The sequence below is a fragment of the Drosophila melanogaster genome, chromosome 3L (genome assembly GCF_000001215.4).
Source record: "Drosophila melanogaster chromosome 3L".
NCBI lineage: Eukaryota > Metazoa > Arthropoda > Insecta > Diptera > Drosophilidae > Drosophila > Drosophila melanogaster.
This window is the reverse complement of record NT_037436.4, coordinates 13,769,167-13,797,154: the sequence shown is the minus strand read 5'-3', so window position 1 is coordinate 13,797,154 and position 27,988 is coordinate 13,769,167. Positions and strand designations below refer to the sequence as shown.

The window sequence follows — 27,988 nt, the reverse complement described above, 5'->3', positions numbered from 1 at the left end:
TCAGTAACAATTTTCCATTTCCCATGCCATGAGGCTGCAAAAATGTTGGGTCACAAACGTAATAGACCAGATTTTCCTGTGACTGCTAAAGAAACCTAGCTGGCCGACCACAAATGTCTGGCATCTAGGGCTTGATTTGGAGACAAGTCTTGCATTTGACAATTTTCTTTCATTTTGGGGCCTGAAAACATTTTCCTACAATGTTCTCAATATATTCCACTATTTTCGAGTTCATTTTAAGACCAATTGATATTACTAGTAGTATTTAATCTTAAATGTTCGCTTAGGGAATAGTAATTTTTAATTGCCGTTTTTATACTTAGAACACAAAAAGTAGACACTGTAATTTGCGAACCCTGGACATACCAAACGCGTTTTCGTTTTGTTAAGTTACTAAAAAATTAAAACAATGCTGCATGTCCATTTTGCATGTGAGGAAACATTTGGCGCGCAAGTAAATGTGCATGTGGGTGAGATGGTTTTTGCCGTTTCTAGACTGCTCTTTGTTTGAGTTGTGTTTTAATTTCCATATTACGTGCTGGCCAGAGATTTATCAATGCGATTTATATAAGCCATAATTTCTCCATTTCACCCAGAAGTAAGTTAGTAAATTACTGCAATCGCTTGCAACATCAATGGGTAAAATTTAACAGCAATAACCTTACATAAGATTTCACTATTTTCCTTTTTTTATAATAGTTTGAAAAATTTATATTATTAATTGTTTAATTAGAAATAGAATAAGTATGGATTAGAAAGTAATAATGAAGTGAAAGGAAGCGGCGTTGACTTACGTTGCCATTTGACCTTTTCAGGCCCCTTGAAGGGCAATTCTAACACACTGTCTCTCTCACAGGAAATGTTTATAACATGTCCTCCTTTGACAACTTATTCAATGAAAAGTTTCAAATAGTAGCTTATGAATAGTAAAAGAAAGATTATGAAATCTATTGGTAAGCGTTTAAAATGTAATTGAAATATTGCTCATACGCAGCATGTGCCCATTTATTGAAACTGGAAAGAATGCCAAGTTGGTTCATACCCAGTTGGCCCAATCAGGCCAATTCAATGACATAAATCTTAAGGCAATAAAGCAAAGAATGTCGCAGCATGAGACTATTATATTGTGCATACTGAGCTGGTAAAGCAAATCTCGTAAATGTACTAATATAAAATTGGTATTAATGGGCTGTCGCCTTAGGTGAAATTACCTTTAAGAATAATTGTATAAACAAGCAAGGGGATAGGAAGTTTAATAAGAAAGTATAAACTTTATAATTGAGAAAACTATTTAAGCCTATTTAAGCTTTTTTTATCTAACCTTTATCTCAACTTTTTCCGTTCTATGGTTCTACTTTTGCGTCTTTAAATTTAGCAATTGCCGCACTTGTAGGAAAGTTTCAATTATAAGTCAGTGTGCCAAAAATTGTTTCACAAACTCTAATTAATTTATAGTGCTTCACAACTCGTAGCTTAAATGGTGCAGTTGATAAATTGGCGAGATAAAATTATAATAATGCTGATGTGGAAATAAAATATGCAAAATACTTATTGTACAACTCGTTCCTATTTAATGATATCTTTTCTCAGTTACTATTAAATATGTTAATCTGCGCAAAGCGGCACTAAAAAAAATACACCAACACGCAGGTAAAACTGAAAATACCTTTAAAGAAAACAAACTTCAGCGGCGCTATCAACTGCAGATTTCGCTGTTGGTATTGCCAATTTAAGCGAAAATTAAATTGGAATTTGCAATGAATATTTGAACAAAAGTACACAGACCAGAGTGCGGTAAGCGAGCAGTGGTAATGGGATCGAAGCGAGAGGATGGGCATAGGCTGCATGAAATGAACACAAGTGTTGAGCAAAGTGAATGCGTAATGCGTTTTTGCACCCGGAACAGGACAGGACCACCAAAAAAAAAAAAAAAAAAGTCGGACGCTGTCAGTCACCCAGGTCCGTAATTTGCAGCCCGGGTATTCCGCTGAGTTGTTTCCTCCGGTATATGTGGTTTTTCTTTGATATCCTAACAAAAAGGATGAACTCATCAGAAAAGGATTTGTAGCTCTTCAGAAATAATGATTTCACATGCTCGCATTTACAAATACCACTTTTAATATTTATTAAGTCTTTTATTTTAGATGTTCTCTAATGTTTTGGTCCTAAAAAATTAAGTTCTGTACAGCACGCTCTTAAAGAACAAATAGAAAAAACGTTGGGCGCCAATCTTTCGTTTACATGTTAAGATAAAGGCTTAATCTATAATATATATACGTCACAAAGCTTATATTATTCCATAGACGATGTGAATAAGTTTTGAAATGAGTTTTCAATAGAGGCCTTCAAAATCAGGAAGTTGCTTTCTGATTGAGTGAAGCTTGTTTGGTAGGTCTCTGAAAATGTGCACGCCTGCCCAGAACAAATCCATTCCTTGATGTTGACCCCTTTAGATCGAACGGCAATTGCAATGGATTTGATTTTTCCATACTTTGCCGTCGAGCGTGACATCCACGTAGCCCTTCACGCTTCTCCCGCTTCCGCCCTTCTGTCACATGTGAAATTGGGCGGCTGACATGTTTGCCTGTGTTTTTTTTTTTTTTTTTTGCCACCACCTCCCGTTTTTCCATTGCTCATGTTAGAGTAGGTAATTTTTTAATGCATTTAAACGGCTGTCAAGTGGCCCACACACGCCACTTCGCTTCTGAAACCGCTCCACATTGCCTCCGTGCCCCATCCTTTGCCCTTTGTTAGCAGTTTTGGAAAGTGACGCGGCGCGAGCAGTTGCCCAAAAATATGCAAAAACCCGCGAGCACTTACGACAAGCTCGTTGCGAAGGCAGGAGGACTATATCAGGTTGCGGCCCTCAACAGCAAAGCAAAATTTAGACATTCAGCCTACAGTTTGGTGTTCAGTTTTCATTCACCGAAAAGTGAAACCAAATAGAAAAAAAATGCTTTTTCGAGGAAATAGCGCACAGTCGATGGGTAGTTAGTTGCTTGACGAAATTCGTTCATTGTCCTGTAGATTAGGAGAAATATAGCTACAAGGCTATGTCTAGTTGTATCATAAACAACAAGTCAGTTGCAGGATTGTTATGTTTGCAAAAATCAATAAGTTAATAGGAAATGGATCGGCATTGATAATACACATGCTGCTTGGCAGAACATCTAGGATTCGTTGTAAAACGTGCTTTTATTTCCCTTTGTTTTGAGCACTCACAACGTTGGCTTGCCTGTCGGAGCAGAGTCAAGTAGAGGACATACAAAATTGAAATAAAGTACAAACATGTTGCCAACTTTTTGCACAGCAGCAACAACAACAACAATAACCACTGTCTGTCATTCAGTCTGTCGGTCTGTGGAATGGTTTAGGCCCATAACAACAACAACAAACAACAACAACAACAGCGACGGAGAGCGAGGCAGGAAAAAGTTTTAACTGATTACGTTTGCTGTTGATAATGTTGAGTGACATTTGGTTTGCGTATTAACTTAAGTGAGCGACAGCAGCTGTCTGTCCCCCGCCAACTGAACGCATACACATACACACGTACAAATGTGGAGTGTCCTGGATCCACCCACGGATTCACCCCTTTTGGGAGCTCTCCGGATTGCCAGGAGGTTTGTATTTCAATTAAAAAATTAATTTTTTAATGTGACCCGCTGATGGGGCTCTGCATCCCGATGAATGGCAAATGCTTTTAGAAATTAATGTGGACGAAAGAAAGCCAACAATCGAGTTGGGATGAATTATATGTTGGTATAATGAATTGTAAAAGTTATTTATGCTGGTATCAGCAGCCATACCATATAATCAGGATTCAATAAAATCGTCAAGCTCTTTTTTACCCTCCACCTGGCTCAAGTAATTGTATACATTGGCACTAGAATCGCTCAGGTTGTATTTTTGTCGCGTTGCCAAATTCAAATATCTTTTAAGTCCTTTTTGCCAAGCCAATAAACCAGCACTTAACCGCAATTACCCCCCGTTTTTCGGCAAACAAGGGGGTCGGGCAAAGAGCAGCGTTTTTTATGCCACTCTTGTACTCGCAACCTCTTCTTTATCCTTTCTCCCAGCCACCCCAAAGCCCCCCTCTGAATGTGCACTGCAATCAGTCTTCATTTACACTTTGCACCTGGGGCGCTTGGCTTGCCGTTAGTCTCTCAACTCAGCTCTCGGTTCCCAAGGCCCACTACGTAGTACCCACTACCAACTACCTACTACCTACTACCTACTACCTACTACCCACGCCCCAGTTCACAGTTCAGAGTTCCCAGTTCAGTTCGGCAACACGAAAAGAGTGTTTTGGGGATGGAGTAGGATGGGTGCTTCTGGTGGGTCGGAGGTAAATCTAAACCGGGCACCCAACAACTTTAAACTCGCATGCAAGCTCGAAGGCCAGAGACACAGCGTAGTATGAGTTACACGGAAAAGAGTTGAGTTGAAAAACGGTGGCAAAAACAAAAATCTCTGCTCCCCCAGAAATCTGTTACAAGCTGTTACATACATGTTTATGGGGAGTATAAGTGGACGTGGCAGGATGGACTGACTGCTGCACATGCCATTACAATTTCGGGCGATGATTAACAGTTGGGGAGTGATTTTTGATATTACTCGTATAAGGCTAACAAGTTGGGCAAGGGGTAGCTTAAGCGTCTATCAACACGGTTTGTTGGATTGCTTACTGGTTTTTATTATAAAACTGTGTACTTTGTTTTGTTGTATTTGGCCGTGCTGTTGTTACAAAGTTGCCCTTTCATGTAACGAACAACAACCGACCAACTCACGCCAAATACAAGTCAGATGTTAAGGGTGAGGCAACCATTCTGATAATAGGTGTAGTCGTATTTCCGTTTCCCCGTTTTTCGCCATTCCCCCCCGACCAACCGTCCATCCATCCATATATTGTAGTTCCACTCTGAGTGAGTGAGTTTCATGTTTGGTTTGCCGCTTTTGCATTTGCTGTTGTTGTTTTCGAAGCCATTGTATTCACTTGACTTTTATTTCATCATTACAATTGTTGCTGTGGCATTGTTATTGTTAACATTCAGCCCCAGACTTTGCCCAGACCCTTTTCACCTCTTTACCTCTTCACCTTTTCACCGTTTCACCGACAACCGTACTCATTTAAATTGTCTTTCAAATACCCCATGTACACGTGCAGATTGAGGAAAACGAGGTGGCGAAGGTACATGTTAAGGCCAAAATTACATTGTTAATTACATTTGCAATTCTTTGTGGTTTCGCATATGAGTTATAGTCATTCCGTTTCCATTTCCACACTGGTCAAAGATTCTTGCGGTTAAGGTGTCTAACAGAAAGGGCATGATGGAGAAATAAGGAAATATATCAACTATATTTTTTATATAGATATTTCAGAGGGTAGTGTTTGAGCCGAGATCTAGAATAGAATTCTATACTGTGGAATACCATGTCTGTTAGTGACATATTCACCCTTTGTTTCGTTACTGCAATATGTCAAACCATTGGACTTGACTTCCCTTTGCTCTGGTATCTAGTAGATCAACAACATTTTAGCTTCGGAATTCTGGTCCAGTGTTGTCCAAACGGGGAAACCACAAGTTAGTTACATACATATCCATCTAACTGGTATCGGGTATGTATGTGGGTGTCGCTTAAATATTCATGTACGTCATCATCATCTTCCCTTTGGCGTTGACTGTCTGGGATTCGTCTGCTTTTCGCTTGAAGCGTAAATGACCAAAAGGTCATTTGGCCATAATGTCTGCCCTGCCAAGAAAGCAAATTACAGCATGATTAATAATAAATTATTTTCGGGACTGTCTTGAACAGACCTGAGTGACTTTGCTGCCCTAACACACTTAATTTACTTGTCTAGGATTGGCTTATTAGATATTTCCTTTACCTTATCGAATTTGTATGTTCTTCATCCATTTTCACTTATCTTCGCCAAACCCATAATAATTAAACGCCAAAGCAGCTATGAGTATATAAATGCTTAGAAATGTATCTCATTCTGCTGATGATTCACGTGATTTGAAATCTTAAAAACAGCTTAATCAATAATATATATTACAATCTGAAATCAATCCACTCAGATGAATTATGGCAAGTATTTCTCCATTTAAACTACACCAGATGCCTTGAACGTGTTGTCATTAAAGCTTTTGCCATCTTTGCCACATCTAAGCTCAAAACAAAGTACTTACTTCCACAAACGAACCATTATCTCACACTTCATACTCACATAAATGGCAAGATTAGATGCCATTTCGTTTGCTTTGTGGCTAGCCAAGTTGTTAATGTGCATCATCATATTCTTGAAATGAAATAAGGTGGCAAGGATAATGGCCAAACAAAGACGCAATTAAGGTTCATTGCCGCTCGAGTAGAAACATTAAACAACTCGAATTCTAGTTTTACTTGTTAAATATCTAAATGGAATGACAATAGTGCTTCTCGTGATGAAGAACACTCGTACTTTCTGCAGTCACCCCCTTCTAGTATCCTAACCCCGTTTTTCTAAACCGTACTTAATTAAGTTTTAATTTTCATCCCACATGAACTCAATTAACGTTTTTTTAAAAAGTATTTTTATGTGGCACCCCTCAATCTTAGGCATTTCACCAAAACTAATTGCAGTCATGTTTAGGTTTTATATGGAAGCGCGCTTTAGAGTTAAATGCCTTTCCGCTTTTCTAATTAAGAGGAAGCCCGCCGACAAAAAACACATTCACCTACACAGCTATGCAGTTTAGTGTTTGTATATTTTAGCAGGTAGGGTATCCGGGAAGGCAAAATGAATTTAATTTAAATTCATATAACTTCGTATTTCCGAAAACAACAGCTAAATAAGCATATGCCAGACAATTCTGTTGGTGCAGGAGTCAAATCTAGAACGGGGAACTCAGTTGAGTAGCGGCGACACTACGAAATTTTTAATTACTCGTACTCAACTTTCAAAAACTGAACTGTGAGGGCTCGAGCAGGACGAGAGCTCATTTTGAAAATTTTCATAATTACTCGCCGCCCGACGACTTGTTAAGTCAAACAGAGAAAGGGAAAATCGGGTGAAAGGCGGGCAGAAGAGCCACGGAGAAAGTCAGTCGAGTTTCGTGGACGATTGCGGACGAGGTCCTGGTGGCAGGTTAGCAATGGGTGCGGGTACATGGGATGCTGATTCAGAGCAGCACTCACATGAACGGCGACCAGGACTAAACGAACTTGTACACAGGAGCCCCAAACCCCCATTCAGCCACACACACACACACACACCAATGCTTTCACTCAGAATGAATTAATGTGAGTATGTGTGTGTGGCTCCGCTTGAGCACCTGCACCCGGTGTGGTAGCTGTGTGGGTGATGGGTTGCATGTATCCCACACCACATAGAAGGGGGTTCCGGAGAGGCCGTGCACTTGAAACTAAAGGCTAAGTAGGCGCATTCACACAAACATTCCGGCACAAATGCAACTCGGTCTATCTACAGGACAGTTGTGTGGGTGAGTAGGAGTATGTGTGGGTGTTTTCGCGTGGGTCCTGTGCCACACTCAAACACTAACACTCACAAGCAAAAGTTGAGTATCCGGCTCGATGGGTCCTCTTCAACCTGGCATTGGGCTGGTTATGTAATTAAATTTATTTAATTTGACTTATTATGCTCATACATGTACACACGCAGATATGCACGGCACAGTTGTTACAAACTAATTAGAATTGAGCAATATAAAGTAGGAGGGCTGTTTTCTTTACATAAAAAATCCTCAAAGAAAATGTTTACCAATATTTTTCCCGTGTATGCTTCGTTTATCCGTTTACTGGACTTTTAAAACTTTTCCCCCAAAATTCAGGCGAAACAACAATGCGTCCAGCGTGCTACACGTAATTAACTTCTCCATGGTTTAAGCACTTAATATTTAGTATGATTATTTCTCATTTAAGTAGGTCCCAGGGCACTGAATTGGAGCACTTTTTTTCCAGAGTGCATGCACGTATGTATTTAGATTCTCATCTACTTAGCCATATCTCTTCGCTTTCCGTGTGAAAGAGTGTCCTCGCTTAAGCTCATAAGCCTGACAAACAGTCTCACACAGGGACAAAAAGGCAAGATGAGGGTTTAGTGAAATTAATGGAATGAAAGCCAAGCAAAAAGTGACCAGCAGCACATTAGAGCAATGGTATACACAAACAAATTATTAAAATTGCTCTATCTCAGATCTCTCAATTATTACCTAAGCTTATACAAAAACTTGATGTGTTAATTTGCCTCGGCAGGATTTTTTCGACTTTACTCTCTCTTAACCAAACCAATACCATGTAAATGAGGTAAAGCTAAAAGCATGCAAATTGTTTACATGAAAATTCCATTATGTTTGCCGAATTTTAGCGGGTGGGAAATGAGAAGATATATGCGGGCTAAACCGAAAGCCAAAACAATGGAATTTGTTCGCCATGCTAATGGGTTACGACTAAAGCCAGACTAAAAGCAATGAAAACATCCCGTAACATAATTAAACAGCCAGGATATCTAATATCCAACTGCAGCTCAGAGGAATCACATTTGGTATCATAATAACCACCATCATCGCCATCATTAGGGCTTTTTTAAATCGAGTGCCTACTGCAGCGAATGTTCCACCAACTAAACTTATATTCCAGCATATATACTGATAAACCAATTGCTTAGGCTTCTGCATGAGTAAAGTGAATGGGGCATGGAAAAGGAGGTGCAAACTGGTAAATGCAAATCTAAATCCTACACACCAAGGTTTGTGTTTCGTACGATGAGACAAACAAGCATTTACAATTTGCTTCGTTCTAACCGAACCGAAAGATACCCTGTTTAGATAAGCTCATCTGACTTAGCTTAGTCCAATATACCTTTTTAAAGTTCACACTGGAGGTTTATAAAAACAGAAAGCTAAGGCAGGAAACTCACCAAGTCAGGAAGTCTGTCGACGTGAACGTCGTCATCGTCATCGTCATCATCACCCTCACCCTCCCCCAGTAGACGTCCTTATAGTCCTTGCTACCCAACTCCCCTCTTTGTTTTTGCTACAATGTTCCGGACTATTTTGGTTGAATGGTCAGAAAAGTTGCAGACAACACAAACACAGCCTGGCCAACAGAAGGAAGGAGCAAGAGGAACTGTGGGCAAAAGAAGCTAGCTGGAAAGCTCATTGTTTTTTGGTTGAGGACAAAAAAGGAGCAGCTCCACACTGGCCCACGTGTGTGCTGTCCTGTTGTTAGGGGCAGGAATAGCAATAACGAGCAGAAAATTAGCAAGAAAATAAAATCGATATTTACTTGGAGTGCGTTTAGGTCGCTCATTAAAGATTTACCACCAGACGCATTTAAGGGGAAGCCGATACTGACGACACCTTTTTGAGGTAGCTGATAATTTTGTCGATAGGGATGGGAAAGGTTACGTAAACATTTCAGTTTACTGAAATGATATCCTACGAGTATAATTTTTAAGTTGCGAGTTTAAAGACACTCGAATATTAAGTGACTTAACTAGTTTTATTTATTTATACAGAGGAATATGTAAGTCAGAGGCCCAAATGTTTTTAGTTTCTTATGGGCAGCATTCCGAATTGCCCTTTATTTATTTAAAAATTGCTTGTACATTGTTTTTCAATTCCAGCTTGGAATTTCCAAGTCATTTGGACCCTCGCAATTGCTCCCTTCCATTTCCATTAGCTTCCGTTGCGGAAGCGGAAATGCCACACAGTTGCGCAGTCAAACTTACTGAGAGTCTAACTAAAAATCAAAGGGTGAAAACTCCTACTCTTATGTTGGCGAGCTTCAAATTTGTACATATATGGAAAACAATTGTTGTTGGCGGGTTTATAAGAGCCAATTTTGCAATGGCGCAGAACTAATGATACCCTGACTTAACAAATATAAAATTAACATAACTTTTTATTGAAGCACTAAGTTAAAATATAACTTTTATAAAAAAATTTGATATTTTAATAATATTAAATTCTGCATTCTTAGCTAATTTGTTAAATACAATAAGTAAAATAAATAGGTAAATTATATAAATTTACTGCCAAAATACTTTTAAGCTTTTTAACAGTAACCCTAATCGTCTTCATTTCTTTCCAGGTCTTGGCACATTTTAAATTCAGTAAAAGTGTGCAAAAGTCAGTAACAAAGTGTGATATTACGAAAGCGAAAAATATCAGTAACTCCAAAAACTACGAGATAGAAATATATTTATTTGAGAAACGGAAAAAAAAAGAAACAAAGCACAAAATTATCGATCATGTTGGCCTTTCATAACGAACATATTGCCAGTAAGTATTAACCAGTACAATCCATTAAAACTAGCATGTCCTTTAATGATTTAATGAATTCGTATTTTTATATAACCACTCGGCCATGATTTGATACCTTTAATGTAGCGCAGCACTTAATCATTATTACACTTATCCTTGAAGATTAAAATATCAGGAGGTTACCTCGTCTAACCTTAATAACGTTAACCCTATTATTCAATTTAGTTAGATACCCCAAAATCCATCCGCAAAATCAATTTGCATTTGCAAATTTGGCAAGAGAGCTGTAATTGCTACAATGCGCTCTCTGCGCCCAAGAATCGGGTGGTAAGGGACTTAACTACTTGTGAGCCTCGAACTAATCAATTATTAAGCGAGCTCCATTTAACATTTAAAGGTTGCCCACTTACCTCCGGCAGGCATAGACTGGGAAAAACCCATTAGGTATAACAATTTCCTGTGTGATGGAAAAGGAAGGCAACGAAGAATAACAGCAAGTCGAGGCTGCACTTAAGATGTTTCACCGAAGCACCGAGCAGGACTGCTCCTTTGTGCTAGCCGAGTGGTGAGACAGTTAAAACGGCCTGTTACATCGGATCTGCTCTCAATAAACAATAAAAGCACAGCCACGGCTGGCGTTCAACATCTGAAGCCTGCGGCATTATATTTAGGTTTAAGCACATAATAACTTAATACCATAAAAAGGATCAGAAAGAACACAAGCCACGGGCTTCCTCTTCAAGAGCTGGCATCAATTATTTACCTAGCCGCCTGTGCCATACATATTTGAAAATTAAAGCTCTACCTCTCGTTTTTGGCGTACAAGTGGTGTATAATTCAGTGGCGGCTAATAAGCCTGCAATTTGCCTAACAACAGACACACGACTATTACAGCACTTGCTTAACTTTGGTCACGAAAATATGGAAACTTTTTCGACCCTGCAAAGGAAACAATTTATTGCTCAAAGACACCAGATATTACCATTACTGCTTATCGGTATTCTCGCTTTTTGTCTTCTAAAATAGTCTGAGAAATTATTTAAAGATTAAACATTTGTTTAAAAGTTTGTTCTGTAATTGCTTCTAAGTTTTTGTACTAATCTATATGCATATTCGGCATTTACAGTGTTAATACTTAGCGTTAACATTATTTCTGCCAAACAATAATGCGAATAAGTATGTTATGATTTTTAGTATTCGTGAAAAAGCTAAAAAACTACGTTTTAATTGAAAATTTCGATTTCTGTTTCTTGATTCATATGCATTAAGTTTAAAATTATTGAGGTAAGCTTATTTTTTATTTGGACTACTTCGCGTATCCATGTTAAACTCCACAAAATGCCTACGAAATAAAGATACAAATTGTTGTTAGTTTGTGCACCCAGACATACAGTTTTATCTTTGTTTTAACGGTCTTCGTTGCTTAAACATGCCGCAAACATAAATTTGGCCTCGCCAGGAACCACTAATAAATGGTATGGGCCAACTAACGCTACCTTTACCGACTGCGGTCAGTGGGTTGGCAAAAATGATTCATTAGCATTCAGCTTGAAAGTTGATTTGCCGCAAAAGAGATACCAAACCGCACTTTCCTCTTGAAAGTGAAAAGTTTTAAAAGCCTACAGCAACTTATAATATTGCTTTGGAGGCACATTACGAGCGCCCCATGAGCAACATTTTGCGATGGAAGTGGTTAATGTGGGTTAATAAATTTAGCGAGTTGTGGGGCAACGGCGAAGTGGAGGAGTTTCAGATTTGTTTGGGAGTAAATATAGGCAGCAATAAGGTTCAATTAAAATTAATTAGTTTTAAGACATTTAATTAATGCAGACTCAGTAATATGCTGACTTAATTATGCGACTAAGCTCGAAGTCGTTTATACATTGCTGAAAGCTTACAACAAATAATATTGTTAATTAGGGAAGTAACAGAAAGCTTTTCAACACGGTTAAATTTAATACCCTATATTTGTTATAATTTATTTTGTATGGTACTTGAACAATTTTTTGTTCCTTTCCTATATCAATGTACACAACTGTAAATGCATGATGTATATATGAGAGTGATTTTTAATTAATAAACTCATTAGGCACTGGGTCTGGTCACCGTTTTTGCCGCCACACTATGTGAATTGCTCATTTTAATTACTGGCAGCTGTTATCCCCCACAGCACTTTCTGCTCCCCCATCGCCCCATTCGTCCTTTGGGGGGGACTGCACATAATTTCCTGGCATTTCAACAATGTGCCGACAATTTTTATGTTTTTAGACGGCGCTGACGTCGACAGTTGGCAGGTTGTTCGGTTGTTGCTCTTGCACTTGTCCCTTCGGTTGTTGTAGCTGGTCGCTTGTCGTTCAACTTTTGACGTGTTGCATGCTGTGGCCTTTTGAGTTGCCCAGACAAAAGGCCACGGGAAAGAACTGGGGGACAGGGCTAAAGGACTACTCCTGGCCTAAACGTGCCCGCGTTTTGGGCTAAAGGCTAAATATAATTGTTGCTGTTGCACACGTTACACGGATATAAAAGGTAAACCTTAAAAAAAAATGTGAAATTCGAGAAAGAGAACGATGTGTTTTGCATTTTGTATCATTTCTAACTATTATGTATGGGACCTTATTGCAAACTGACTCTTTCACCGAGAAAAGTCGCAACTGCTGGAAAAATATTTGTTTCTCATTGTATAAGCAAGGAATAGAATGCCTACTGCAATGGTATACATTTCTAAAAACCCAAGAAATACCAGAATGTCTGGGCCATTTTTTGGAGTGTACCTGAAGCAGGAACAGACAGTCAATGGGGGAAGCAGGGTGCTCTGGGTATGACCACATGTCAGGGGCTGGCTTCGTGCTGGCGGAATATGTGTTGCTAAATCGGTTTAGGCTGACACGAGCCTGTCGCCGCGTCGGTGGAAAACGGGGCGGCAGTTGAGCAGTTAATGAGGAGCAGAGACAGGATCCCCCTGCCATTCTCCAAGCAACACCTAGCGGGCCACCACAACCAAACAATGGGCAGGCGAAAAGCGGTGGGGAAAATTACACGGATTTATGAAAATGGCCACAAAACTGTGCTAAACACGTTGACGCTTTGCGCACGCAAACCGACATGTGTGTGTGTGTGTGTGTGTGTAGCGGTTAGCAGACCTTCCCAATCCTTTCGCCAGGACATTCCACAGGGCAGAGGGCTTTAATTGCGTCATAAAACGAACATGGTATTTGCGAAAGCAAATAGTTTGATATAATGTAAGAGATAGATAGCTTAAAAATCATACCCTTTCCGCCGCGACTAAACTTCGGACATTCCTCGCCTTACACTTACCACACCGCCGATTAATAATTTAATGATTGTCATTGCAGGTTGCGCTTTTCTGACTTATTTCAGTCCGGAGAGCTCCGCCACCCCCGCCACGTCGCCCACGACAGGAGCACAGGCAACGCTCCACAATGACAAGCAGTCTATAGCAGGGGTAAGTGGCCAGGACAATGTCCTCGATTTCATCAATTAAGTAGCTAGACATATAATTTTCTTGTAAATGCACCAGTGTTTGAGTGTTGTTTTTATAATTTGTTGTGGTATCTGTCGCTACTTTTATACATATAAAATATCTGTGAGCGGAAACTATGGACTAAATCCCTGATTTAAAGAATTCGATCCTGCATGTTAAACTAAAAATTGTGCAAATTCCCTTTGATTGCTTTCGATTTCGTTGTTTATGGAATTCGCTCCCGCGCCATTTTATTTCTGCAAAAAACCGACAAACCTTAAATGTGTTGGTCTGGGCCATTTTATGACGGGCAGCCAAAAGGACGCTCGAAAACTGCAACCATAATGTTTGAAAATTGATTGCAATTTCCAGTGTCAAAAATATAGATATATTCTGCTTTGTTTTTGATTTATGTTTGTTAATGTTTACCCTAATTGAGTTTTAGTTTAAAATGCCGAACATGTGTAACCATGTAAATGCAGTTAGGGAACACATGTTTCAGGTTGTTGATTATCCCCCCACCTGCTGGGAGTTCTGTTTATGTGGCTGGAAAAGTAATTAAAATTTGTAAATTTATTTGAATTGAAGAAAAAATAACAAAACTAATCTTTGTTTGTCTTCAAATTGGAGGGAACTTTTCCTGACCTCACAATATTTCAATTATTGAAAAAAAAAACAACAAATCTTGATTGTGTCTCCGACTCTGTTTGTGCCCGCTCGAAAAACTCATAACTGAAATTTAATTTTCCTTAGAAGGACAAAAAGAGTCTTCAAAAGGAAATCAAACTAAACACAAGTCGGCAAGAACAGTTTATTGAATATGCAAAATGTTGTGAACTGCAGCACAGTTGTGCAAACTGGAGGACATCCTCGGCTCCCCGCTTTTTGAGATAGAAGAATAGATAGGCTGGTCCATTCAATCCCATCCTATCTGCTCCTTCAGCCTTTTGTTTTCATATTTTCTTTGTTTACTCTGACAAACACTGAGAGGGAAATTTGTGGCTGTTTTTGTGTGGAAATTTATTACATTTTCTTAGTCTAGGCCCGACCGGGCTCGCCGGTCTCTTCGGTCTCTTCGGTCTCTTCGGTCTCTCTGGGCTCTTGGGGAGGAGTTTATCTTTCTTCTCTGGCTTCTTTCAGAACTTTTAGCCTTGTCTTTTTCCATTCTTGTGCACTTGCCAATGTGCTACTGTGTGTGGCAAGAAGAAGTTGACTGTTGCTGCATGTGTGCCACTTATTAAAACTTGAGGGCGAGCCGAAGGAATTCCACCTTTGTTCTCTGCCTCTGCCGCATTGTTTTGCCAGCTGGAAACGGAAGGAGGCAGCAACTCTTCCTGTTGCATAATCAAGAGTTGTTTCATTAAATCGAGTCAAGGCGAGCCCCTTCGAGTCGGTTTAGAGCGGTTCATTCCTTGAGCAAATCCCCTTCTGATCTTTTAATTAACGTATCGAGTGCTTTGATAAGTGAAGGATCCTTTAAGTCGAGCTCTGAAGCGCACTTCAGCAGGGGCAACTTGCACACAGAAAGTGCAGTAATCATCCGGAGGACGATATAACTTCCGGTTTCCTCTTTGTGCCTCAGTTTGGCAGCCAGTTTTTTGCGCAAACGAAATACGGCCTTTTGCAAAGAGGAAACAGTTTAGCATAAAAATAAAAAGTCAAGCTGTGGCCGTACAAGGCGGCGGTCATGAAAAAAGCCTGAAAACACCGCTCAACTTTTCATGGCAACTGGCAGTTTAGCTTTATCTGAATCTTATGCGCTGCTTTGTCGTATTCAAATTTCCCAAAACGACGCAAGAGAGGGCGGAGCCAGCCATTGGGTGGGAAAAGTCATAATTTTCTTTTTTCGAAAATGAAAAATATCTACTGCCAAGTAGATAGAGCAAGAACCAAATACGGAAAGTGGGCAGAAACTTTGCACATATGCCAGGGAATGGCTGTCGCTGATAATTCAAATGCCTTAGAAACGGAAGTTCAAGAAAAAGAAGTTAGATTGAAAGGGTCAAGACTCCCAGCTCGGGTTAAACTAAGGGTTTATCGACTAAAAAATGCTTTATTAAGGAAGTATATGAGAATAAATATTGCTTGTAAAATTTGTCTGAAACACTTTAAAATATAAACGATGAAAGGAAATAAGTGTAATGTTAGCCAACTGATTTAAATTTCCATTAATCAAGGTAGCTGGAAAGAAAGCCTATAATTAATTGAACCACTCCGTACACGGTTGTTTTAATAGATCCAGATAGAAAAGCTGATGTATTTTTTCCTTCTGTCGGTACACCTACCTCAAAAGATAGTAGAAAAAAGAGAATAGAGCAAGGCAAAAAACTAGCCGAGTTAACCAGAAAAATTCCGAAATCAGGACTAAAAAGGATTTAACCACAACCTGCAATTAATCACGCTCGCCCCTGATGTAGCACAATTCATGAGTGAATGGATTTTGTGGTTAGTTGTGGATTTCCAGAACTAATGAATAGTAAATACCCTTACCCGTGATTAAAAAGGGGTATACAAGTTTTAAGACCGTTCTTTTGACATTACACTGAACAAAAATTTGCTTATTGAAGTAAGTCTTTTTTTTTTTGCTTACCATGCATATTGGTAATATAGGCTTGACTGTAAAGAAAGGGTATATGCGTCCTAATGAAAAATCCCTTTGATTTTATAGCACACCTTTTTGGGTGCCACTCCTCTTTTCATTATTCACCCAAACTTTGTTTCGGCATAGAAAAAAGCAAAAATTTGTGTTGTTATTCCAGACGAGAGCTGACCATAGCACACCACCATACCTTGTATGGTACCTTGGCGGGCCTCTGCCAAACGGAATCGAGCCGAACCGAACCGCAACTAACTGAGCTAAAAGCCAAGCTATTCCTATTGGGCCCGAAGCCGCTTTGGTGCTGAACGCTTCAGTTTGGCAATTTATCTGGCCCCATCTGCATTTGTTGACTTTGCGCCGGCGATTGGGCCGCAGTGTACACTATTGTCCCGCTTTGCATAAGAGCTAACGAACTAGATTTTTTCCGCATTCTTTCCTTGGTCTCTGGGATCCGTATGGCCATGAAGCCATGGAGCAGTCGAGCCGTGGAATAGGAGCCCTGAGCTTGGCGTTCGCTTCATTGGCATATCAATCAACGGCCAAAAGCGGGAAACGAATTCACTTACTCACACCACTGGACGCGATGGATGGATGGGATGGCCTGGTCTATATCGGTGAACGATGTCGGGGGTGGTGGTGCAGTTGGGGATGGGTGTTGGCATGTTGGGCCGCTCAGGATTTTTTCTGCCTCGCCCGGATGCCATTTTAATTAAGTGTTGGCGGATGCCAGTTTCCAGGAAAAACAAGGACAACGGCCACACTCTGCCACTCTCTGCCAATAACCAGCAGAGAGTGTAAGCGGGAAAGTGAGATTGCCCCGTGTCCTTCTCCTGGCCAAGAGGAATTTAAGATAAGAAAAAAAAATATATATATACATATATTTTCGCCACATACTATGTTGAGTCGGACAGGAGATTTCTGTCGGCTGTTTTGCTCCCTCTTGCGGCTGACAGTTTTATTATTATTTTTGCAAATCAGTTAATTAATTAAGATGGCCAGCTGAGCCAAGCAGTCTGTAACGAAAATTCAGCAGTGCGGATGAATCAATCTTGAAGGATGAGACCTTAATAAAGCGATTTTCATTTGGCCGATACTGTTTTTCTTTAAGTTCACAAGCTTTCACTTTGTAAGATATATATATCAGCAATATTTTGGTAGTGAAATAGTTGTAAAAAATTGACGAAAATTATGTTTTGAAACAAATTTATACCAATAGCCTTATGGAACTTTTTCTTTTCGCTTACTGAGATAAAGAGTTTGATTAATGTTGGAAGAACCAGACTCCGACTCTATTCTTCTGCGGCCATAAAAACTGTCTGAGCCAAAGAAGGAACAATTTTCAACTTTATAAAGCCCATGAAATATTGCCGACACCGACTACAAAGAGAATATTTTATGCATGCGCATGTGTAAAAATATATTTTATTAGAAAACTGGTAGCTCCTCAACTCGAAAATGTTTCCGCACAAAGGGAGAAGTGGAAGCGCTTGAATATTTTCTGCATTTCAAAGCCAAATGCGCGACATTTTTATTGTAGAGAAGGAGCTTGACATATTCCAACAGCGTAATAAAAATGTCGATTCACATTGGTGCCGTATATCTGCCATTGCCTCTTTGTGGGTGTTATGCCACCTCGTCACTTTAGTGAAACCCAAAAAAAAACCACAATTTTGACACATCATTTCATGAGCATTCAAGGTCCTTTCAAGAAGAAGTTTAAAAGTACCATTCTTAAGTATATTCTAGTTGGATTTTTTAGGAATATAATTCGTAGAAATTTTAGACTTCAGACATTTGATAAAATGTTGTTACTTTATAATTTGATATTTATATATATTACTTTTTGAATTATATTTCTTCCGATTCGAGCAACAGTATTATTCTAGCACTTTTGCATGTTTTTCGTGTTTGCGTTTCAAGCACATTAAGTGTGTACTTCTAACAATTAATATAATATAATTAATAATAAAATAAGGTAAGTAAAATAGTATCTTAAGTGTGTCGGAATGTTCATTTTTTGAATGTATCTAAGTCTTTTATAAAGTCTTAAAGAGTGTGTGTGTATTTTTCGGTTTCAAGGTGGGGAAAAATTAAAACAATCTCCAAATTGAATAACATACAGTTGGGGATTGGAAATAAGTTATAACTCATAAGAATCGATGTTGTTATTGACTCCAATATATTGATGTTGTTCTATAATTGATGTTGTTGTTGTTGATGTTGTTTCTACTACTCTACTGCTACTACTACATACTCATAAGCCTCTCTAAATACCGCAAGACCACTATCTGTTATCATGATTTCCGTTTAACTAATACCTATAACCATATCATTTAACAATCGATGTTGTGATCCCTGCTCATTGATGTTGTTGTTTTTTGACCGTAAATATGCATATGTTTTTATTATTTCCCGTGTGACAGCTTCCTCGGATATCTGTCAGCATTTCGTGTTGTGTTTTTTTCTTGAATCTCTCATCAATTCTTTTGCAGGTTGCCTATCCATGTGGCGCCCTAAACGTGCGGCGCTTGCGCTGGCAGCAAAATCCACAATCCTTTGGATACCCTTACCCACGCCTGCAGCTACAACGCCACCAACAGCAACTGCTACCAAATCAGCCAACCAGTTCCGGCCGCCTCAGTTTGAGCAGCCGCCACAGTTTGCGCGATTTCTGCAAAACCCAGGCAATTTGCTAACAGCAATTGCATTCCGCTGCCAGCGATGCAAGTGCAACTTCAGCAACAACATCATCAACAACATCATTAAGAAATCCAACATCAACATCAAGCAATCCAGGAACAATATCAAGCCCATCGGGTCAACTTCTGCAATCGCACAAGCTGCACATGCAACTGCAGCAATTGCCTGGCCAGATTAGTCACAGAAAATTGGTAGGTGACCCACAGTCTAAGCCAAACATGAACATCGATAAAATGTCTCTTATGACAGTTTTTCAATTAAATGTTTTCTCAAGAATAATATATGTGGGTCAGCTTACTTAGTAATTACGTTTATTAACATAATTTATATGTTATGTATAATTCTGAGACCACAGTGTTGTGTTTTAATAACCATATTCTGGTTAGCCACCCTAGCAAGGTAAATTATCAATGGCCATAAAAGCGAGCAAACATTTTTGACATTTGCGATGTGATATGTACAAGGCTTCTTAGTCGAAATTCCCGATAATAATTCAGCAATTTCGGCTGGCATTTTCGCTCCCAATTCTGGATCCAACATATTTGTTCTGCAAACATTTAATGCCTTAATACAACGTACCACAACTGACTGGGGGCGTTCCATCTTCATCGTCGCCTCCCCGGTTTGTTTGAAGTGGGTGTTTAGGTGTGTGCTGTTCTCGTCATCATTTCCATCAGCCTGGATAGCTTTTCAAATTCCAAATTTATGCAAATTTTGTCTGAGCCGCGCGACGGGCGACGAGCACACGGCATTTTGCTCATGAATATTTGTGCCATCCCAGGCCCGTAAAGCCGCCCACACATTCAGAGCGGCACCCCCTTTCAGAAACGAGTATATATGTATATACACATGCGAAATTGCGCTTTTCTCCCATTCGGTGTTTCCCTCTATTTCTGGTTGTGGATATGGATGTGGATGTGAATGTGAATGCACCGTTCCCACCGAAATGCTCATGTGCGGGGGGCATACGTCGCCCTTTTTGTATTGCCATCAATCATCAATCAATTTTTTCAGCAGATGTGCGATTCCCTGCCATTGCTCCAGCATACTTATAGACCCGTCGCAGTCGAGCCAGAAATATTGGAGGACGCGCGCTCACCTAGGCGTGCCTTGTGCCTTCAGTCTGGCCATGCCAATTTAGCAAACTGTTCGAAAATCCCAACCCAGCAGCCCTTCATCTCCTGCCATCGCAGGACTCCCAGGGCTGCACCAGCTCCAGACCCGGCGGACGCATAATTCCGGTTGCTCACCCGCGTTTAAATGTACATCACGTAAATTCCGAGCAAGATGTTGTTGCCAACAGGATGGGCTTCATCTGCCACCTACCAATCTCTATCGTGTATGTTGCCCGGGAGCACGAAGCTGCCCTTCATCAGCGCTGGACATGACCAGCTCAATTCGGTTTAAGAACTTTAAGTTTGCTGGACACTCTTTGTTTTTGCCCACTTCATTACGAAGTTTTATAATATAAATAAAAACTGGTGGCTTATTAGCTGGTAAACTGCTGAACATCTAAATCAGTTTCAAATAGTTTCTATTTATAAATATTTACAATCAAATTATAAAAAGAATAGTATATTATAATTCCTTGGCAGATAAGTGAAAATTTTCTGGAATGAACCCATGAGTATTGTGGCTTTGAAAATATTTAATCTGCTCCTGGAGTTCTAGTTTATCAGATACATGTGAATTAAATATATCCATATCCATTAACCAACACGAAAAGCACCACATTAAAGCCCTGTAGAATCTATCGGTTCCTTAAAAACATTAGGTTCGAACAATTCCCACATCATCAACAATTGACAGCACTTGCGGCATATTTCTGGCATTCAAAGAACAGATCCAGAGGTGAACAAATGGCAAATATGCATAACGGCCCAAACCGAAAAGTATTTCTGCCTTTTCCCTTCCCAATTTCGATATCTACTTCCCAAGACGAAAACAAAACCCGAGCCCAAAAAGTGGCGGAGAACTATATGTACATACATATAGAAAAATGAGTAAGGTAGGATTTCTGGCACAAGGCCAAACTTGAGGCATCCACACGGGTCTCGAACAACCAGACAAACACGTCACGAACTGGGGAATAAATACAGGCTGAGGAGCAAAGGAATTCCTAAGTATTTTGTATTGTTTTCAATTGTTTGTTGGCAGCCAAGCATTAATATGATATTGATGAGTATGTACACGGAATCCTTAACGTTACTTTGAGGATACAGGGTTAGACCTTTGGCGACCGTTGGGACACGGGTGTCCCTTCCTGGGGCAACGTCTAACCCAAGTTTTGTTTATGCCGTATCGATGTTTTCAATAAAATTCAATAGAGACAAGAAATTCCGTAGCACATGCAGCTCTTCCTTCTCTTAAAGCTTATTCAAGCTCGCGTTCTGTACAATTTAATTGGATTTTTATTCAGCAACTACTTCGGAATATGTATTTGTGCCGAAAAATTTGGTGTGTAAATTCATGTAAAATATATACAGAAATATTCATTACATATTTATTTAGTTTTAGGAAGTGTGAAACATTTCAAATTCGCTGTTGTCATACCCGTCATGGAATAAAAAATTCAATGGCCCGTAACAGGGGCTGTTTAAACACACAAAATGTATCAAATATTTAAACTTTACACGTTAAGCCAATCTTAAATTCATGAAATTAAAACCAGAAAAAAGAATGTTAAAATTAGTTAACTTCTGATTCATAATTTGCGAGATTCTTTTAGCTAATTCGGAATCAAATAATTAGAACAATGCAACGCACATCTTCTACAAACTGTTTTTCGTTGAAGGTGTGGCTGGTCCCTATTGGTCGATACTATAACTTTACTGACTTATGGTTCGCCTGCACTATCTGCTCAAGCCCATTCCTTACCTGCTTTCAACACTTGTAAAGTTACGCAGGTAGGAAACTTGGGCACGGATTCATTTGCTACCCGTAGTGAGCTCGTGTGATTTGTCGAGGAAGTCGGTGAGTTCCACGGACAACTAAGGCAGCTAAATGGGGAAGTGGAATGGGGTGGGCTGTTCTCACACGAGTGAGTGCATTAGTTTGTTGTCCATGCTGTCTTAGGTCCCATTTCCCCCTCGTTTTGTTGCCTTTATGTGCAACATGCAACAAACTACACGGCCAAGTTGCAGGCACTTCATTTGTGTGCGACCGTGTGCGTTTTCAACTTTTGTGTGACAGTGCTTTTTGCTTTTTGTTGGCTGCTTATCACGCATGCTAAACAAGCAGACTGCAGGACTCAGCGACGGGCAACGAAAATACAATTTGAATTTTGATAAAATGCAGTTGACTTTTTGCGGTGCTCTGTGGAGTCCTTGCATGCCAAGGACATGCCGCCCACCAGCTGCCAACTGTGCGCTTTCTCTCTCTGGGCGACACTCATTGATATTTTGGGCAAGCGTAGCGTAAATTCAATTTAATTCTGTGTAAATTGGCTGCAAATGCAATTTACAAGTCCAAAGATGCAGCTGCCTGGTTTGCGTGTGCTGGAGTTTTTTTTTCCTCCTTCCTTTTGGAAGCTGTCCAGGATGACGAGAACTTAAATTTTAATTCTATTTTCGCTAGTTTCTCTAGAGCCAACAAGTTTTTGGGAATACCATAACAGGGCGACTGCTTGGATAAATATTTAAGCTGTTCGCTGCTGTACGACTTTTATGCTTTTTAAATAATATGTATACCTGAGCTGGTTATCCCAAAACAGTTTCTTTCCGCTTGACATTCATCTTGGTATTATCTTTTGATACTTAGTTATTCTGCGATTCCCACAAGCACCAACTTTTTGGTCTCCGCCCTGGCCAATACAATCGATCACTGGGGCTTAATAAAATGCTACGAAGGTCCTTCGCAACGACCCGTAATACCTCCAGTGAACTTCCAGGAACTCCTCAAGCTCCCATTAAAACTTTGACTTAGGTACGAGTTAACGCGTTAAGCTGCAACAAGAAGTTAGAGGACTTGAAATAGCTTTTAGGTTTCAGGTTTGCGGGGTCATAAAGCAGCGAGGAGTATTTGCAGTGCCGTACTGGAAATAGTGTTGCATATTGCCCTCTGTGATTTATGCCAGTCATTCTCAGACGACCAACCCACTCATACACTCCCTCAACACTTCCTCTTCCACTGTGGAGGAGTCCTTCCTGGACTGAGCTATAAATGCCAACGCAGAGCATAGACTAACTGAACGAAAGCTGAAGTTGTCCCGCCTCCAAAGAGAAGGCGGAAGTTGGCCAGGCAAAAAGGAAAAATGTTGATTAAATATGCAAACACGCAGACAGTTTAGTTAAAAATGAAAAAACTAAACGCAAAGGTAAAGTAAACCTAAAAGCCATATAATTAAAATGTAGCCATGAAATCGACGCTTATGGCCAACAGCTTTTAACCAATTTGTTTAGTTGCTCACGAAAGGCATTAACTAACGCACATCAATATGCTAATTTAATTGTAACAAAATATGACTATAACCCATTAAGCAGCTTATTTCATTTCATATAATGTTTTCCTGGTAAGCAACTTCCTAAAATCCAAAGCAGAATATCAGTACTAACTTTCATTACCTGAACAACCCAACTTGTTTATAGAGATTTTAAAGAGATATTTCAAGACCTTCCACATCTACTTTATGTATCCCCAATCAATAAGATATTTATGTTCGGGTGCCAACAAACAATTGAAATCAATACAAAACACTTGGAAATTCTGTTGCTTCTCTTGTCCATTCAGAAATATTTTATGTCTTGCCTGTGGAGATTCCACTTGTGTCTGTTTTTACTTGGCGGTGTTTTCTGGGCATGTCCTTGTTCAAGAACTTGAAGTTTTTTTGTATATGGTTTTGTTATCGCCTTTTCGGGTTTTTTTTTTATGTACAAGTGGAGGTCGGTGTGGCGTAGGCATTGTTTTTGTGATCGAGTGTAATACATTATAGTCATTTCGATGGCCTTCGGTGCTTTGTCTGCCACAAGTAGGCCTTATGTGCTGTCAAGGGTCTTATGATGTGGGAATTGGTATAAAATGAGACAGCTTAAGGATATAAGCTTTTATAAGAATTTTATAAATAATATTCCTAAACTAACTTTGTGTTTTGATTTTGTCATTTTTAGGTAAGTAACAATCGCATTTAAAATGGAACAAGTGAGTAAAATTTCAAATTTTAAATGTCTTTAAATTAACGGAGATTCCACCTTTAAGTTCTTTGCTTTTGAACTCTATTTGTTAAATCTGAAAAAAAGTGCAGCATTCCCTGCGGGCTGTGTAACAAATTTTTAGTGTATCACAAAAACACGTAAAAGGGAGTCTGAAGGCAGTCTGAAGGCAATAAATCAATCCATATCCCGGCTTAATATGTGGTCTGTCAATTTGGGGCCAGGCTTTTTATCTGCAACTCGAGACTCAGCATCTGCGCCTGTGGTTTTGCTGCTTTTTCAACCAGCTATCGGAATACCGTGCTATTTTTTGCTTCCGATATTTCTATTCCGCTTTGAACTAATTTTTTGCTGAGGACATTGATAAACATGTGTCCTCGTGAACCCTGCTGTTGTCTTTTGTTTACCGCAATGATTGCGGGCTGAGCCTTTTATTTGTTCGTTTCCTTCGGCAACTCAGACAGGGATTGTTCGACAATGCGTTCTAAATCAAATGTCAAATGAATTCGAGGTGGTGGTAGACAGAGAGTAATGTGTGTGTTGCCATCAGGGCTTTAAAGGACATCCGCATTGCTGAAATCTGATTGTAGCGGGCGAACGAGTCGATTGAACGGAAAAGCACCATAAATTGCCCAACTCATTAATTTGCTGTTATTATTGCTCATTTTTGTCGGGTTCATTGTCCAAATCCTCGGACAGCTCGTTCATGTTCTCGGTCCCAAGCGCATAATTGATTTAAATTACACACGCACAGAGAGGAAAACAATGGACATATTTCGCAGGACCCTGGCCGCCAGCAGATCAGTTTCTATCGGCGCAGATAATAAAGTCATTATGGGCCGACTCCACCTCCATTCGTCCAGGCCAACTGTTGATTTGCCCCATGCATTTGGGCCCAGAGCTCCAGACGTGCCGTATGTATTACGAGTATATGCCCGGGTAAAAACAAACAGCCAGGAAACGCTATAATTATGTGGTGATTGCGCTGAAGGGGAAGTTAGAAAAACGAACATTGATTGAATGCCAAATCACTTAACCCAATTGAAAGCCATTGGCAACCATTTGGCAATGGGAAAGCAGGAAGGAAGGAAAAAGCGATTCTTGCCATGGCCTCTTTCTTTTTGTCGCTATGGTCAAAGCTGACAAATGGCCTATTGGAAGCTTATTGGCAGCCACGCTCCACGATTCATTTCTAGCCCGGCTTTTTCCCCTCCGTTTTAAAGATGGCATGCTAAGTACCAAAAATGCAGAGTTCCACCCAAACAATGTGCTGAAGTCAGCATCTGCCGCTTTCGGTTTACTATATAAATTTTAATTTCCTCTGTCTGGCGGCTGGCCAAAGCCCAATCCTAAGCCCAAACCAAGCCAGAGAGACGCCAAAAGCCTGAAACAGATATGAGACTGGCTTCCAATTCAAACAATTGTTGCTGATTTAACACAAACTGCAGGCAATGCTCTTCTGGGCAATTGTGCTCTGCCTCCGCTTTGAATATTTGTCAATGTCCAATTTACAGTGGTCTCGATCGCCGTTTCATGTAGCAGTTTTGATAAGCACGAAGGCCACTACTCAGGAAACCTTTGCGGAACCCCAATTTGCATTTGAGCTGTTGGGCAATCAGAAAACCATTTTCCTTATCAAATTCATTTGGCAAAATAAAATCGCGACTCCAACCACTGTCGATGGCCCAAAGGCCGTGTGCCAGCAACCTCGCAACCTCAATAAGAGGATATATATCCGTTTCGTCCTGGCAGTTTTCTTAAAGTCCAATGCAGTAAGGGGAGAATTTTGATTGCAATTGTGGCCAAGATGCAGCGTGCATATAATGCACATTTTTTTGAACATTTTGACAAAGGAAAACGAAGCCAGACGACTTTGCTTAGCACAGACATTTTATTTAATTAACTTAAAATAGTCCCAATTTTTTTAATTACCTAAAATATTCAAGTGCAGGGTATCTTCCAGTTGATCGTCTCGAAAGCATCCGTTCTATTTGTTTTTCCTGCCTTTCATATGTAGGCGGAAACTCCATCTTTCGCTGCTTTCTGGCCTGTAACTTGCAGCATATAAAACAAACTTTGTCGGTATTTAATGAAGCTGAAAAATGCCTCGGTTTTATTATTTTATTTGAACTCAGTTCCTTCTCAATGCTGTTGCATTTATAGTCCGCTCCTTTTTTGCTCTCCTCCTATCTATTTGTTCACCTAGCATTTTTTCACTGTCGGATTTTAAGAGTTGGTTTTTATATGCGTAACCTGTGAAGTATATGGCTATATTGCAATCCTGCAATTTTATATAGCAGGCAGAAAAAAATAATGGAAACTAGACTCTAAAAAAAATCGTGAATGCCAAAGTCGAATTCCCGATTGTCGGTACTCAATGGTCCATTTCCGATTTTTTCCCTGCAAACGGGGGAATTTGTCTGTAAGCTTTAAAAATATATGTGTATCCTCACATCGTCTTATTCCACCGGAAAAAAGGATTAGGTATAGTTGAAAAATAATGTTAGCGTGATTCAGTTCAGCATTGAACCCTTGTCCCTTCGGGGTACTTATTTTTAATTAATGTATCCTCAGTAATTGACAAATAAGCGCCTTGTCCTCGATTTATTGATTGATGTTTTTAATTAACCTACTCATTTTTAAACTTTATCAATTCCGTTTTCTTGTTGTATATGCAAACTTCAGTAAAATCTGCTTTTGGCGACCCATATGGGCTGACATTGTGTGCTCGGGAGCAATAAGTAATGACTGCTGATTTGTAAATGTCAGTAGCCAGTCGACGCCTCTGAACTGAACTGAACTTGGCTGTAAATCGGGTGGAACTGTCTGCTATGTTTGCCACTTCATTCATCTGTCTTAAGGGCTTACCGCACTGACATTATCGTGGATGTCCTGCGAGTCCTGCGTCCTGTGAGTCCTGTGCGTCCGGCGATGGCGTCGTCTTGTCGCCATGCAAAGAGCAGCTGTGTGGTGTATGCTTTGCTAATTGGCCGCCAACCGCCGGCGCCATCCTTCTGCCCAACATCCCCCCGTGATTGATTTGTTTGACTTAAGCCACGAGTGTATGCCCGTGAAACGCAGCGATAAACGGTGTAAAATTAATTAGCCACTACCTAGAGAGTCGGGCACAAGAACGAAGTACGAAAACGTGGAAGTGGCACGTAAATGGATTGCCCCAACAACGCTTCCTGTCTGTGTGCCCCTGCTCGATTGTGTGCTTATAAATAAATAAATGACTCAGCTTACGCCGTTTTAAGGACGCTTTAGGCGTCTCACTCTTTAAATGGAATCTTTATACGGATAAATATTTGAGATTGTTTTGTATTAGTTACTTATATTATGGGATTTGCCCATATATGACATATATTGAAGACATTTTTATTTTAACGTGTAATAGAGATATTGCTGGTTCTTTTCCAGTTAAATCCGGATATTGCTTGTTTCTTTCTCAATGGCCGTTTATAACTGTCAATATTTACTAAACCCCTTGAGCTTGAACGGTGGTATCAACCAAGTATCCTCCTCAAGGTAGATCCTCAATATGAATATAAAAGTCCACTATTCCAAGGCGGGTATCTCACAACGACTGTCCGTGGGACAAGCTGTTAAACGTGCCTGCCGACGATGAAATGTCTTTTTTTTTAGCGTAAAGTGGAATACTAGAGTAAGTACCCCTCTTAAGTGCTTTTTAACTGGGAGCAATTTAGTTGACTGCGAAAGAAAACTGAGGCATGAACCTGACTCAAGTGAAAGGCCGCTTGGGGCTCTTAGGTACAGCAAAACACAAGTA

At 39.9% G+C, this 27,988-nt stretch overlaps 1 protein-coding gene across 3 annotated transcripts in view; it reads left to right on the top strand.

The window, feature by feature from the left end:
* Nucleotides 1-27,988, top strand: part of bru3 (bruno 3) — a 281,494-nt gene that overhangs the window by 6,246 nt on the left and 247,260 nt on the right. For 2 of the 3 annotated variants that reach the window (NM_001274879.1, NM_001274878.1), the window contains exons 2-4: nucleotides 10,099-10,289; nucleotides 13,625-13,734; nucleotides 18,844-19,242. In NM_001274879.1, coding sequence (NP_001261808.1) covers nucleotides 19,198-19,242 — 45 coding nt within the window. In that variant the 5' untranslated portion in view covers nucleotides 10,099-10,289; nucleotides 13,625-13,734; nucleotides 18,844-19,197. The remainder of the gene's footprint in view (nucleotides 1-10,098; nucleotides 10,290-13,624; nucleotides 13,735-18,843; nucleotides 19,243-27,988) is intronic. The other variant, NM_001382117.1, reaches the window with a different exon arrangement.